This window comes from Epinephelus lanceolatus, chromosome 18, assembly GCF_041903045.1.
Source record: "Epinephelus lanceolatus isolate andai-2023 chromosome 18, ASM4190304v1, whole genome shotgun sequence".
Taxonomy (NCBI): Eukaryota; Metazoa; Chordata; class Actinopteri; order Perciformes; family Serranidae; genus Epinephelus; species Epinephelus lanceolatus.
The window spans coordinates 39623896-39638003 of NC_135751.1; the positions used below are offsets into that span (position 1 = coordinate 39623896).

Sequence of the window (14108 nt, forward strand, 5' to 3'; positions counted from 1 at the left end):
AGTTTGAGACCACTAGCACACCACACTGAGACATGAGGTAAAAAGTATTTATTTAGCTGCTGATCAAACAGTTTCAGACGTGTAACTTTGTCAGAACATTCCACAATCCTTAATTCTGATGTCCAACATGTTTGGGAGACCACCAATAAAATAACAATCATACAAAATGCCTTTTCTGGTCATGGCAAATCACAAATAGTTGGCTGGAGGAAAAACACAGTTGTAGGAAAAATAAAAAAAACATACTGGAGGACAAAAAGCACTCTGTAGTTTCTGGCATTTGTTTTTTCATTGCAGAGAATAGTGTTCTTTTAGAGAGTTGCCTTCAAATAGCAATTTCTTGAGTACATCAAATTCCCACTCTTCAATAAAACAAATAATAATCCAAATGAAATGATGATGAGCCTGGTGAGGCCAGTGCTGAGTGTCGCAGCCTTTCGTTGGTTTACTAAAGAGAAACTGATCTAGCTGACTGCCTCGAGGACAGCTACGGCTATAACTGCACAGGAAACACAGAAAACAAATACACTCCTTTTGTTCAGAGCGCCCCGCTGAACATCTGACTGCCCTCCTGAGTCTCAGAGGAGTCCCTCCATCTCTCTCATAAAGGCTTCATACACCTGGTCCTTAGTCTTCATGTTGGGCTGAGACACAGCACCCATCTGGGCTGGGTTGACCAGGCCCATGGGAGCAGCTGTTGCCTGCTGTTTCTGCCCCTGTCCCCCTCCCATGCCTTCATCTCCCCTCCTTCCTCCAACACCACCCCCTGCTTTCTCCAGAGGCCCAGGCGCCGCCCCGGGCATTGCTCCACTCTTGTCCCTGCGCACCCTCAGCGCGGTGGGCACAAAGCGGGTGACCTCCGCCTTTGGATTGATAATCTGAGGTTTGGCGGAGATGGTGGCTCCGCCAGAGCCGGCGCCTGCTGCCAGGCTGCCTCCAGCCGCTGCCACCGAGGTGATGTTGGCTCGCTTTTCGATGGTGGCTGCGTGGTGGTGGCCGGGGGGGTTGCTGCCGGGGTTGGGGCCCGTCGAAGCGGCAGCTGTTCCTGGGGGAGGAGGCATCTGCATGACACCCGGTCGCATGGGCATGGCAGGGGGCGGCAGGTTGCTCGGCGGACCATCCTGGTTGGATCCGGAGCCTTTTTGTCGCTGCACGATGCTGGGAGGAGCGCTGAGCACGTTGGAGTTCAGAGGTGGAGGGAAGAGGGAGAGTGGAGGGGCAAGTGGACGTGGGGGTCCTCCTGCTCGTGGGGGAGGAGGTGGGATACCTGTAGAAAGACACAAGACAGATTTATGTTGATGAGACATGTATGAGACACTACTTTGATTTGAAACATAAAGGATGCTTACACACTATTTTAAATGTCCAGAATATATTCTTACAGTTTGAGCTTCACTGCAGCTGAGCAGCACTGGCATTTAAATAAATATAAATTTCCTGGCAATGCTGTTTGACAATGAATTCTATCATATTTGCTCAGCATGCGTTCATGCAAACACGAGAACATATACAGCAGCAGATGATATGGCACAACCCTGACGCCTACCTGGTGGTGCCGGGGGTGGTAGTCTGGGAGGGGGTCCTCGTGGTGGGGGGCCTGGTGGGAGGCCGGGAGGGGGACCTGGTGGAGGGCCTGGAGGCCGACCTGGTGGAGGTCCAGGAGGCAGAAGACGAGGCATTGGACCCCTCATGCCTCCAGGTATACCAGGAGGCCTCAAGAATGGAGGAGCGCCTGAGGATAACAGAATGCATCATCTCAGTGATGAACAGTGAACGTGTGGATAACAGCCTGCACATCCTTAAAACAACAGCTTCAGGGATTTATGTTTAACGTTGGAGCCGAGTACTCCAGCTAATAAACGCTGCAACTAACCTGGTGGCGGGCCAGGAGGCGGGCCAGATGGTGGACCAGGAGGCCTCATTGGAGGAGCAGGGGGTGGACCCAGAGGCGGAGGTCCAGTCATTGGTGGACCCTGCAAGTGTGGAGGCCCCTGTTGTCCCACTGGCCCAGCAGGAGGAGGCAGGCGCTGATTAGCCATCAGGTGGGGCTGACTCTCCCCTGGTGGTCCCCTGTCCTCAATGTCAGAGCTGTCTGATTCATCTGTGTATTCCTCCTCTACCTCTTCTTCTTCCTCCTCTTCAGGCACTGACTGACCTGAAGATTAAAAACATATCATGTCATCAGAAACAGAAATAAGATGTGCTAGATTAGTGTGAATGGAGAAATGACACTGGTATACTACAGTACCTGCCATCCTCAGCATCATGGCCTGCAGAGGGGTGATGGCCTTTGTCTTCTTCACCAGCCTCTTCTTTTTCCTCTTTCCTTCACGGGGTGCCTCTGGAGGCATGTCAGCGAAACGTACACTGCGACCTTAGGTAGAAACAAACAAACTTTTATCTGTATTTTTCTCTTCATAAAATGCTTTTAGACTGTTTGTGCGTCGATGTAGAGCCTACACCGAAGCCTGACTACACCTCCCTGATGCACAAGTATGAATCCAGCTTAAGCTGAAGCATTTCTGAAAGACTCACCAGCATGTCTATCGTTTCTGTCTCTATCCTCCTCTCTGTCCCTCTCATCATCCTGTCTGTCCACACTCATTCTCTGGTCGCCATCTCCCCCTTCGTCTCTCTCTTCTTCGCTGTCCTCCTCAGAGTCACTTTCGTCGTCGTCCACGTCGTCACGATCTCTGTCGCTCTCGCTGCCGCTGTCCCGATCTCTCCCTAATTCCATCGCAGCATCCTTTTCTAAACCGGGAATGGAAGGCTCTGTTCAGGATAAAAAAAAAAGAAAGAGTGAAGGCAACCTGCAGAAACGCGAGCAGCAACTCATTTATGAAAGCAAAGTCCTATTATTATAAAAAAAAAGTAGAAGTAGCATTCAGAAATGGAGCCATTAAAGAGACAGTTCCTGTGTTACCTGTGTCTGCGCCGTAAGCTCGTCGAGCAGGAATGCCGTACAGTGCAAGGACCTGTGGAGGTGGAGGCCCTGGTGGGGGCCCAGGGGGCTTCTTCCCTGGAGGTAAACGTGGCACGCCTGGGGCTGTTGCCAAAACCGGTCCAGTAGATGAAGACAGAGGTCCTTTACTAAGACACATAAAAACAAAATTCCCTCAGTGTCACAGTAACACTCGGCAGCGTCACATACTGACAGGGTTCCTGCACATTTTTTCATTTCAAAAATTCCATAATTTTCAAGACTCAAAATTCCAGACTTCTCAGTCGATTTTTCAGACCACATCTTAACTTCTTTATTGCCATGTCAACATCAGTGTTTTAGAGCCATGACCAAAGATATCGTCACATTTCTGTCACACTGGTCACCTTTTGTCTGGGACAGCACAAAATGGCACAGTGTATACCGGGCTTTACACAGTGGTTATCATTTTGGCTGCGCTGGCCGCCTGCTCCTAACACCATGACAAACACTCTGCTTGTGAGACTTTTTTTTAGAAATTCAGAATGTAATATTCAGGAAGACAGACTAGGGGCTGTAGTCTGAAAACAAGTATTTTTCCATATTTTCTTTTCCATACTTCTCCAGACTTGGAAATTACTAAAACCTAATCCACACTTTTGACACTGCATAGGAACCTTGTACTGAATTTACCTGCAGAAACCTCTGGTGTACACAGGTTAATACTTACCCAAAAGAGGTGTTCTTCTTCAGTATGGAGGGAGGCTGAGCTCCTGGTAGTGGGATGTCCTGGATGTGGATATTGGAGGGGGCGTGAGGCATATCTGGTAAAGGGATACTGTCGACCTCCACTGACTCTGCATTCTGGAAAACAGGACAAAGCACACGTTATAATACACAGAGAATTTGACCCGATGGATCAAGACTGATCAAAATTTAAGTTTGCCAAAACAGTGCTTTGCCTGCTGATGCATCTCAGTCCAACCAGGGGGAAAACAAGCTTTTATCAAAGTGTGCACTACAGCCTGTCATCAAACATAAATGTATAGAAATCCAACATGTCACGCAATGAATGAAAAAAAGCATATGCAGCTAAACAAACACACCTTGACTGAATCAAAATAAAGAGCCAGCTGCCCTCGTTTGGTCTCGTAGTCCAACTCCAGTTTGCGCAGCTCCTTGTAGGTGTCGGGATTCTCTCTCTCATACAGACGGACGATGCGCTCAAATGTCTCGCGGAGCTTCTTCCTTTTGTCCCTCAACACTTTCTCATTCAGCAAGGGCTGCTGCACTGGGTTGAACTCTGTTGAAGGTGTTACAAAAAGGCTTATTTTTTTGCAAAGGCAGCAAATAAATTGATAAATTTAGAAAATGAAAATTACAAATCTGTTTTTAAAATAAGAGTATCATTTTAATTTTAAAGTAAGATAACTGAGGGCCATAAACATTTGTACTGAGGATGTGCGCGATAAGTAAACTAATGTTGTTGTCACAATACTGGAATTTCTAACTTAAATACAATGCCTTGAAAAATATTGAAATTTGTGACCACGGGGAAAATTTGACATTAAGGGCATAAAATTTAAAAAATGTATTAAAAGATAGATATAATGAGGCGATAACACGACAGCAACTTTTCTTTTCTCAGTTAGAGAAAGAGAGGACACAGATGGTAGTGGTGTATCTGTACTGTGGAAAATGAGCATTGAAACCTCTTCAAAACTTTAGAAACATGTATTTAGGGCTGGGCAATATGACCAAAATCTCATATCCCGATACAGCACATTTTAATCCAATGAATAAAAAGTTAACCTAAGAAAAGCAGCGTCTATACAACCTGACACAGTGAGTGTTGGTACATGTACCTTTAAACCTGGTTTGCCAGCAGCCAATAAACACAGAGAAGAACAACAACAGTAAAAATGCTGTCTGGAGGACAAAACATGTCGTAGTGTGGACGTCTTTCACAATTCCAAAGGAAGACAACAGGATTACGCAAAGGACCGTCTCCAGAGTGTTAGCACAAGCTAATTAGCAACAGCGGTTAACGTCCAACACCAAGCTTTTAAGAGGCTCGACTTTGTTGTTAAATGTATTAATATCCGCTAGCCCTGTGATGCTACAGTTAGCGTTTTTTGTATCGTTAGCTCTCTGGCTGTGTGTGTGTGTGTGTGTGTGTGTGTGAGACGCTTGTTTGTCTGAGTTGAGTGTTAATGTGTGAGGTGGCTCGATAGCACATCGCTGTTCTTCTTGGTAGACATAGGCTGGTCTGTCGTGGGATGGTGAGACGGCGCCTGGGTGTGTTCCCAAAAATGCAGCGTGACGATATAAACTTTTCACACACCTGATGTAATGCGGACTTGCCGATGTTTATATGAGTCAGCTGTCAGTGTTTGTCTCTGTTAGTAGAGACTCCACTCTGCAGTGTAGTTTATACTTTACTGATACACCAGAGAGTTATACAGTAACACTGGGCTTCGTCAGCTCCCTCTGTCTTACTGTTAACTATAAATTTAATACTGATTAAAAGTCATTTTACTTTCACATCCTTGTATTTATTCTGTTCATCTGTAGTGTAGGGTTACATGGGGGCAGAGGCGTTAAGGGTCTGCCATTTGTCTTTTTCACAGCCTAATGTTGGCAGGTATGAAGAGTTAGAACTGTTCTTTGTTTGTGATGTGTTAACAATAGTGACGTCAGTTTGATTTGGTTTGGTCAGAGCTATGGAATATTAAATCATCCATATTTTCTCACTACATCTCAGCCTCTCTTACCCGGAGTTGTACATATACTACAGGTTGTACACTTATTTTTTAAAATACAAAAACGTGAATTTATTGCTTATCGGCCACAAGAAGCCGGTGATAATTGGCTATCAGTAGAAAACTCCATATTGGTGCATCCCTAGTAGTTGAACAATGCGATTTAGGATTTGAGATCCCCTTTGTAATATAAATAATATTGTTCTAGGCAATGTTTAACCTTAAAGATTAAATTGTGCTCAATTTGTTTTCTTACTTTCAGACTGTCCAACTAGTCTAAGTTCAAACTTTCATTTATATGTCAGAGAGCTTAGCATTAGGCACATGTCTAGTATGTAAAGCCACAGACACATTCTTAACTGCACAAAAGCCAATTCAACTGTAACAAACGTGTCCAGCCTCCTCACCCATCTCATCCAGCTTCTCCATGTCTCTGATGATCTGCCTGGGGTCCTTCATCTTCAGCACCGCCGCTCTCACCATCATTCTCTGCTTCTTGTTCTATCGAGAATATTTACAAATCAAGAAACATGTTATCAACACATAACTTTAGTTTGTATTTAAGATGAACGAATACATTAATGTAAATCGTATGTTTGAAGACAACATGTACCTTTTTTAACTCCCTTTTCCTGGCCTCCTTTCCTGTGAGGGAGGCAGAGAATAGGGTGAATAGAGTTAATTATCATTCTGACATCTGACAACAACAGATTGATAATTCTTCAGGTGACATCCAGCAGGTTGGTCCTAGAGGCACCAGCTCCTGGTTGTAGTCGGTACTTACTGGCCTGGTCGGTGGGGTTCATAAACTTCCCACTCTTGGTGGAGGAGGTTGAACGTCGCCCCATTTTGCCGGTGCGTCTCCTTCACCCTGCAAAGTGATAATCCCAGCAATGATGACAGATGAAATAAAATGTAAATGTCAGTGTCCGCTGCAAAGTCTTCACCAATATTCGCAATAAATTAAAAGATGTGTGTGGGTAGGCGTTTTAAAGCATATTTAGAGAGATGGTCCGTTTCATTTAGTTACCTTAGTTACGCCTTCTTGATAATGACCATTAGCTGCTGTTAGCTAACAAGTAAACGTAAAGTTGACAGCTAACACATGACGAATACACAACCTGAGTCTAAATAACATTTTCAAGTACAGCTACTGTTTTAAGTAGCTAGCGGACATGACAACGGCAGTAAAAATCCCTTTGACAGGCATCCAAACATTTGCGGGTCGTGCAGAACTTTGATGGCGAATTAGCTGCTAACGTTAGCTTGCACTTGTAGCTACGGCCGCATTAGCATTGACAGCTGCAAAGGAGGAAAAACTTGACTTTACCTTTTATTCAAATTAAACCCGTAGAGCGTAACGCCCCACACACGCACCTCTGCGTATCTAAATTAAAGTATAACGTATTGTGTACGTTCCCAAAGAGAAATCCAAAGCCTTCACGACTGTATGCATGCAGCGACTTCGTTAGCCTATCGCCATGTTTACTGCCGCGGGGAAGAGCGGAACTTGAGTGACGTCATCAAAACGCGACACAAGCCAGTGACGGAGAGACGGAGGCAAACCCTCTTTTTTTTAGATTATTATTATTATTATTATTATTATTATTATTATTATTATTATTATTATTAATAAGTGTATTCAATTATTTAAGAGTACCAGAAATAACAGAGAAATTTTATTTATTTATCTAGTTTAGTTTTGTTGCCTGCCAGTGCGCCACACTCCAGTCCAGTAGGTGGCGGTAATGCGCCTGAAAGCTGGTTTGCCAACCGCCATCAAAACTCAAAATAGAAAAAGAAACTTTGGCCTTTCTCGGTGTTTTTCAGTCCATTAAAGTTAACAGCAACATTTCGATGTCATAAAATGTCTTGTTCAGCGTTCGGCTGTACGAAAAGATCCTCTAAGGGGTCGGATGTTAATTTCTTCCGGTATGTACATTTGGTTTATGCCTGTTCTTCGCTAGCATCAACAGCAAAGTTAACATGCTAACCAAGCTAGCGCTAGCTAGTAGCTTAGCGGTTGCTATGCTAACAGTGCCTCTTTCCGCCAGAGGCTGGGAACCTCAGTTAATGGTAGTTAGTCGGCCAAAGCATGATCACAGGGTACTGTCAAACAGTGTGAAGCTAGCGATGGTTGTGTTGTGTAACGGGCACGTGCAACAAAGTTGAAGAATACTGCGTTTGGTCAGTGTAACGCTAAACGTTACTGTCCATGATTGTTCAGGTATCTCTAACGAATACGTACATGTTGTTATGAGGTACTGTAGTGCTAAATAACGTTACCTACTTTATATTTTAATTAAAGCGGGTGAGATAAGGTAGTCTGTATCACTCACATCGTTAACGTGTCGTTGCACAGCCCGTTTGTCATGTAGATTTGTGATAGAAAAGAACAGAAAGCCTTTATTGTCATTTGGAGTGCTACATCTGATCAGGTGCCAACAGGTCTTATTTTGATATTAACAGTGTCTGTCTTTTAGATTTAACACACAAGGGAAAATTAGATAGAGTAATAATTATAATATTAATAATCACTTTATTAGGGATACAGAGAAAGGTCCACAGCATACCTCATAAAAAACAGACAATCATCTATGTACAAAAATACAATATAATAAATACTATATATATATATCCATATACATACACACACTAGATAACGATAAATTAAAAAAGACAAGAATTACCCAACACTACTTTATACAAGTTCATAAAAATGGACAAAATCCAATTAACAGCACCCACAAACAAGCTGGAGAGCCAGTGGCCCCACAGTCTAGATCAGTGGTTCTCAAATGGGTGTACGTGTACACCTGGGGGCACGCGAAGGCACTCCAGGGGCTATGTGAGATTTTTTTTAAAAAAATATTTAAAATAAGCATCAATTCAAAAATCCTTTAAAAATAGTCATTTAATAAATATTCTATAAAATATAAGTATGTTCATAAACTGAATTTTATATTCAGTAGGCTATTCAATTTCATTATCCTAAAAATCCAGAGTCTCCCCCATACCAGGATGGTTTGACCCAACCTGGCACACGTCACCTGTCATCACCTGTCAATCACTGCTGTCTTAAAAACTCAAGCAATAGAGTCATGGTTGAAAGCGTAGCAGCAATGCTGCTGAAGGGACAAGTGCCAAAGAAGGTGAAACCAGGGCCGGCAAAATTCTGTCTTTTTTTTTAACCAAAATTGCTTTGTGCTGGTTAAGGGGTACTTGGCTGAAAAAATAATTCACAGGGGTACATCAGTGAAAAAAGGTTGAACACCACTGGTGTAGATGATAACTAGACTGAGCCCAGCTCAGGGTTGGCCAAAGTCTGGATGATACTATTTTCAGAGACACAGAACCTGCACATATATTGATGAATAAGATTTCATATAAAAGCAGGATGGGCAGGCACACCAACAATTACAAACATTTGGCCGGCACTGCACCATCGTGGAAGTTTAAGAAGCAGTGTCATGCCACCATTACAGGCCACATTAAGTCTTTGCATATTGCTCTTCCTACAGGAGCTGCACAAGTGGGCAGTATACAGAGGAGTGCAAAATGCTCTAAAAAGAGCGATCTTCACATTAACTGAACACGTGAAATTTATAAGGAAGCATATTAGCTTGTGCATTCAACTCCCGACACTGTCTGTAGATATCTTTGTCATCAGATAAATCATTGACAACACAATGACCAAGATATTTAATCTTATTACACACTTTAAGAGCAACACCAGATAAAAAGAATTCAGGAAATACTAATTTTCTGTCTTCTAACACCTCTAACAGTCATGATGTTGCTTTTATTGGCGTTATGTTTGATGTCAAAGTCTGCACCATAGTTAGAGCATATCTTCAACAGCTGTTGTAGGCCGGCACTATATGGGCAGAAGATTACCAAATCATTTGCATACATACGATGATTTATTAGAGTATTGCCAACCACACACCCTGTGTTATATGCATTCAACTGTTGGGACAAGTCAACCATGTACACCTGTACAGACTGATGAGCATACCAGTGAACAAGAATTCTAATTATCCATTTAGAGACCCCTCTATGATGCAATTTATTGAATAATCTGTCATGATTAATGTGATTGAAAGCCTTAGAGGCATCTATAAAGAACACACAAGAATAGAAAATAAACAAAACAGCACAAAGCCAACACTAATCCAAAAAAGGGAGAAGATGGGGGGTGCGAGGGTGACACTAATGTAACTTACGTAACCTACATTGGATCTCATACATCCATTGTAAACTAGCCTTTTAAGCTGTCCAATCTCAGGCCCAGCATGCATGATTTGGACAACAAGAGATATCACTTGTAACCAGAGTGTTTTAACAGCTGGACAGTCCCAGAGCAAGCGGAATAAAGAACCTCTGTTGCCACAGTGATGCCAGCATAAGTCTTGATGTGTGTCATCCATTTTGGATAATGTAGTCTGCCAGGGTCTTTTTGTGTACCCCTGCTTAATGTGCTCTGAAGTGTTGATGCCCTCCTTGTTGCCTGCTAATTCTTGCAGCATTTTACCACTTGTCTTTCCCTTTGTCCATCTGTGTGTTTTCTTTTAATGTTTTTTTTTAAGAAGACATCAACCTGTGAGGGACTGCAGATGGAAATTCTGGAATATAGAGTCTGAATGCACAACAGTAAACACGTTTTTTTTTTTTTCCTCAACAGATTTCCTTTAGCTAACAGTGACAGGCTAAAGCAATGGCTGATGAACGTGAGGAGAAAGAACTGGACTCCATCCAAATCATCACGTCTATGCAGTACGCACTTTGAGGAGAGTGAGTTCCTCATAGACAGAAAGGTAGACAGATACATTTTTATGCACTAATTTTGGTGGAATTTTTCAATGTGTGAATAGCTGCACTTAAATCATCAGTCACCCTGTATGTTGACCGTGATGCCACTCTGTTAATTTTTAACATCACAGTTTCATTACAGCTTCCAAAAGTTGGTGTGCATGCAAGTGTAGTGATAGGCTGTGGCTGTGTTTACACTGCAAGCCTTAAGGCCCAGACACACCACACTGACATTAAAGAACTAGCGATGACGAAAGCCAAATGTCGTGTCACCTAATGTCGCCTGTGTCTCACCCAAAAAGTTGCAAATGAGCACAATGCAAACACTACAGCTGACTGCCATCTGCACATACGTTCTGCGCCTGTGTGAGAGGAAATATCTGTCCACAGCGGTAGACAGCCGTGGTCCGTGTTCGACGTCCAAAAAAGAAAATTGGTGGACTGTCAATGATGCTAGTTAGTCAGTTTGCACATTGACAACACAATCCAATGTTGAAAGATCAGAGCATATTTACAACAACATACTCAATGGTTAAAAAAAACTAATCTTATGTTACAAGTTTGTTTTGGTCTCACTCCCTCTTGACCTTAGCTATTTCTTTACCTTCCTCACTTCCATTTCTTTTCTCGTGCGCTGAGCTGAACTGCCAATCAGAGATATTTCATTCACCAACAGTCGGGCTGCCCCCGACCAAACGTTAGTCGACCAGAGAGGTCATTAGTCGGAAAGATTTCAGTGGTCACTTAGTTGCAGAAAAAAACCTGAAACTTTATTGGGACCTGCACCTTGTCAAAATAAATCCTAGAAAATTTGTAGTCGGGGGCAGCCCTAACTTGCGGGTTCACCGCATTTAAAAAAGCTGACAAGGACTGACAAGGGTCAATGTCTCGAGACACACCACAAAGACTAGGGCGACAGACACTAACTGACAGTCCAACGTTGACAGACGGCTGACTGTCAGCTTGGTGTGTCACAGCATTTAGAGCTCAATTTGGATTTACTGCTCAGATCTTTCTCTTCCACATTCTGTGATATTTAACAGTCTACTCTCTGATGTTTTCTGTATTTTCTATCAGGGCCAGAGGAGGCTGAAGGACAACGCTGTGCCGACCATTTTCAGCTTTCCACACCATTTGTTGTTAAAGAAAGAAGCTACCAAGGCCAAACGGATCAAGTCGGTTATCCCCCCGGTCCCTTCATGTTCTGCACCCATGTATCTCAGTCAGCCGCACACGACACCTGGACCTGTGGCATATTTGCATTCTGTGCTGGATAATAAGGCCGTTACCAACAGTGACAATGAAGACACTGATAATAAAGATAACATTTTTATGAGGGATGTCCACACTGATGTTGATGATGCTGATGACATAACTGAGTGCACCATAAGCGCAGAGCCTGAAAGAGTCATGCATGATCACGACTACCTCGCCAGAGACGGCAAAGCACATAAGCAGATCTCTGTGCGCCCTGATCACAGCTACATCATTTCCGGGTCTCCCTCAACAGTCAGATGGAAAGAAAGTGCAGCGCAGGATCAGCTCGATTCTAATCCGTCCATAACACCCGAGCGTAAAGACAGCGCAGTGCAGGTCCATCTTCTGACTGAGACTCCCATAACACTCATTAAAGAAAACGCATTACGTCATAAGCTTGTCATCGTTCGCAAAAAGCTTAAGCTAAAGTGTCAGCAGACAAGAAGAATGAAAGCAAAACTCTTGTCCTTGAAAGCTCTGACAAAGGTTCTTCAGAAAAAGATGACTGCGTACGAAAAAGCTATCGCAGCATTCCGTATGGAGGTACGGTGCAAAAAGTGCGAAAAGTCCAGGAGCCGTTATTTATTATGAGCGAGACAGTTTAGATGCAGCAGGCTCACAGGTTGGAGATATAAGCTGTTCTGAAGTCTCCTAACATTCGCAGTTTCTTGTCTCACTGAGGTCACTATGAGAGGGACAGAAAGGCAACAGGAAGGAGAATCTGAACGTAATTTTGCAGCGCAGTCGCCGTTGTACTTTGCTGCAATCCACGGTTATGTTAGATTTGTTCAGTTCATTTGTGTGCAGTTATTGTTGGAATAAAGAACGCTGGGACACGTGGTTGAACTGTGTGGACTTCACCTGATGAACGCCTTTCCTTCGTTGCTCGGGAGTTGGATCTGTCAGGTTCATTAATCACCCGCTCAACATCTGGAAACATCAACTGACACAGACTGAACTCTGTGATAAACGCACAGCCAATAGAAATGGACACCTCCATCCAAATGTTGATTCGCTCCCTGCACTCACACTTGATCCTGGTTTTAAACAGGGGTCCCACAGTCATGGAGGACCTAGAAAAGTCGGAATTTCACGGTCACATTTTCCAGGCCTGGAAAAGTCCTGAAGTCACTGAAAATGTTACGGTAATCTTGTGTGGACAACCTTCCACGTGATGTAAGGTGGCGAGAAGTTAGGTCTCTATAGCTGTCAACGTAATGTAGCTCTAATGCGTGTCAGTGTGTAACAGCGTTATGTTTACGCGTATGTTTTGTCAGCCTGCCAAAATTATGTTTTAATAGAGACTGAATCTGATATGTGGGGCAAGAAAAAATCTTTACAATAGGTCCTTGAAAAGTCCAAATTTTGTCCATGAAAATGTGGGAACTCTGATTAAAGTCGGCACTGATGGACTGTGAGGCTTCAGCAAACAGGTTAAATATCAAAGGTGGTAAAACTATGTTGAAACGCCTGCACGCCACCGTCAACTAAAGGGTCGGAGAGTTTTAGGTTAGATTAAAACTTGATTACAGCTGTTACAGCATCATCTACGATGTAGAATTGTTCACAAGATGGTGCTTTAAAGATGTGTTGCATTCTATTGAAGAGAATGACCTGGTATTTGGACTCATTGAATTAATTTATGTTTTTGTACCTATTTTGTTTTTATTCATTGAAATCTTGTTTTATATTTGTCGAGTTTTGTTTGTTTGTTTGTTTTGAAAAAACAGTCATTTTTGTAAGTTTTGATTTGAGCAAATAAAATTTCTGCAAGTTAAAAGAAATCTATGGAATCAAAGAAGCTACAACTGGATTATTTTACTGTCACCTGTGGTGCATTCAAGTACAGTAAGTACTGTGGTTAAGTACAAATTCAAGGTACTTGTACTTAACTATTTTTTTAATCTTTCTCTCCATCTCAAAGGCGAATTTTGTACTCCACTACAGACAGTTTAAGTAATTAGTTAACTTTTCAGACTAAAATTTGTCACACTCTTTCTGTCCAGTGAAAACCATGTATCTCCAAATTAAGTGATTTTAAATGTGATATTTTTTGGTGATAAACGGAAGGATCGAGCGATTCTTTCAGATTCAGGTTCAGAAAATTTTGCTTCTTAAGATAAACTGTACTGACTGTTTTCTGCAGAATTAGGCTAGCACTTTTACTTTTGATAGTTTGAGTAAACTTTGCTGATAATCATCTCTGACATCAACCCTCAACTTGCAGATAGTCGCCGCTAAAAGTCAACTGAAATAATCAAATAATCCGACCGTGCTCAGTTAGATTAATAACAATCAAATATTGCTGACAGCAGCAGGCGGAGTTAAGGGGAGCAGAACCTGGCCGTTACCCTCCA

At 42.8% G+C, this 14108-nt stretch overlaps 2 protein-coding genes across 5 annotated transcripts in view; one reads left to right on the forward strand and one right to left on the reverse strand.

Annotated features, from left to right (window-relative positions):
• Nucleotides 1-33: 33 nt before the first annotated feature.
• Nucleotides 34-14108, reverse strand: part of wbp11 (WW domain binding protein 11) — a 76194-nt gene continuing 62119 nt past the window's right edge. For 2 of the 4 annotated variants that reach the window (XM_033644724.2, XM_078161703.1), the window contains 11 exons: nucleotides 6467-6553; nucleotides 6296-6327; nucleotides 6090-6183; nucleotides 4027-4223; nucleotides 3651-3784; nucleotides 2924-3090; nucleotides 2536-2772; nucleotides 2249-2374; nucleotides 1874-2155; nucleotides 1547-1732; nucleotides 34-1267 (listed from right to left, as the gene is read on the reverse strand). In XM_033644724.2, coding sequence (XP_033500615.1) covers nucleotides 579-1267; nucleotides 1547-1732; nucleotides 1874-2155; nucleotides 2249-2374; nucleotides 2536-2772; nucleotides 2924-3090; nucleotides 3651-3784; nucleotides 4027-4223; nucleotides 6090-6183; nucleotides 6296-6327; nucleotides 6467-6530 — 2208 coding nt within the window. In that variant the 5' untranslated portion in view covers nucleotides 6531-6553 and the 3' untranslated portion in view covers nucleotides 34-578. Of the gene's footprint in view, nucleotides 1268-1546; nucleotides 1733-1873; nucleotides 2156-2248; nucleotides 2375-2535; nucleotides 2773-2923; nucleotides 3091-3650; nucleotides 3785-4026; nucleotides 4224-6089; nucleotides 6184-6295; nucleotides 6328-6466; nucleotides 6554-6712; nucleotides 6969-7012; nucleotides 7198-14108 lie in introns of those variants that run through there. The other 2 variants (XM_033644722.2, XM_033644723.2) reach the window with 2 other exon arrangements.
• LOC117268360 (uncharacterized) lies at nucleotides 7425-13535 on the forward strand. The gene is made up of 3 exons (XM_033644725.2): nucleotides 7425-7614; nucleotides 10367-10499; nucleotides 11572-13535. The coding sequence occupies exons 1-3, from the start codon at nucleotides 7550-7552 to the stop codon at nucleotides 12340-12342; spliced, it is 969 nt and encodes a 322-aa protein (XP_033500616.2). The 5' UTR covers nucleotides 7425-7549; the 3' UTR covers nucleotides 12343-13535.

What these genes read in the sequence shown, in the direction of transcription:
- LOC117268360 (XM_033644725.2), top strand. Translation starts at nt 7,550, where the DNA reads ATGTCTTGTTCAGCGTTCGGCTGTACGAAAAGATCCTCTAAGGGGTCG. An exon ending in TCGGATGTTAATTTCTTCCG is followed by an intron (nt 7,615 to 10,366) that starts GTATGTACATTT and finishes TTTCCTCAACAG; the next exon opens with ATTTCCTTTAGCTAACAGTG. An exon ending in AGTTCCTCATAGACAGAAAG is followed by an intron (nt 10,500 to 11,571) that starts GTAGACAGATAC and finishes ATTTTCTATCAG; the next exon opens with GGCCAGAGGAGGCTGAAGGA.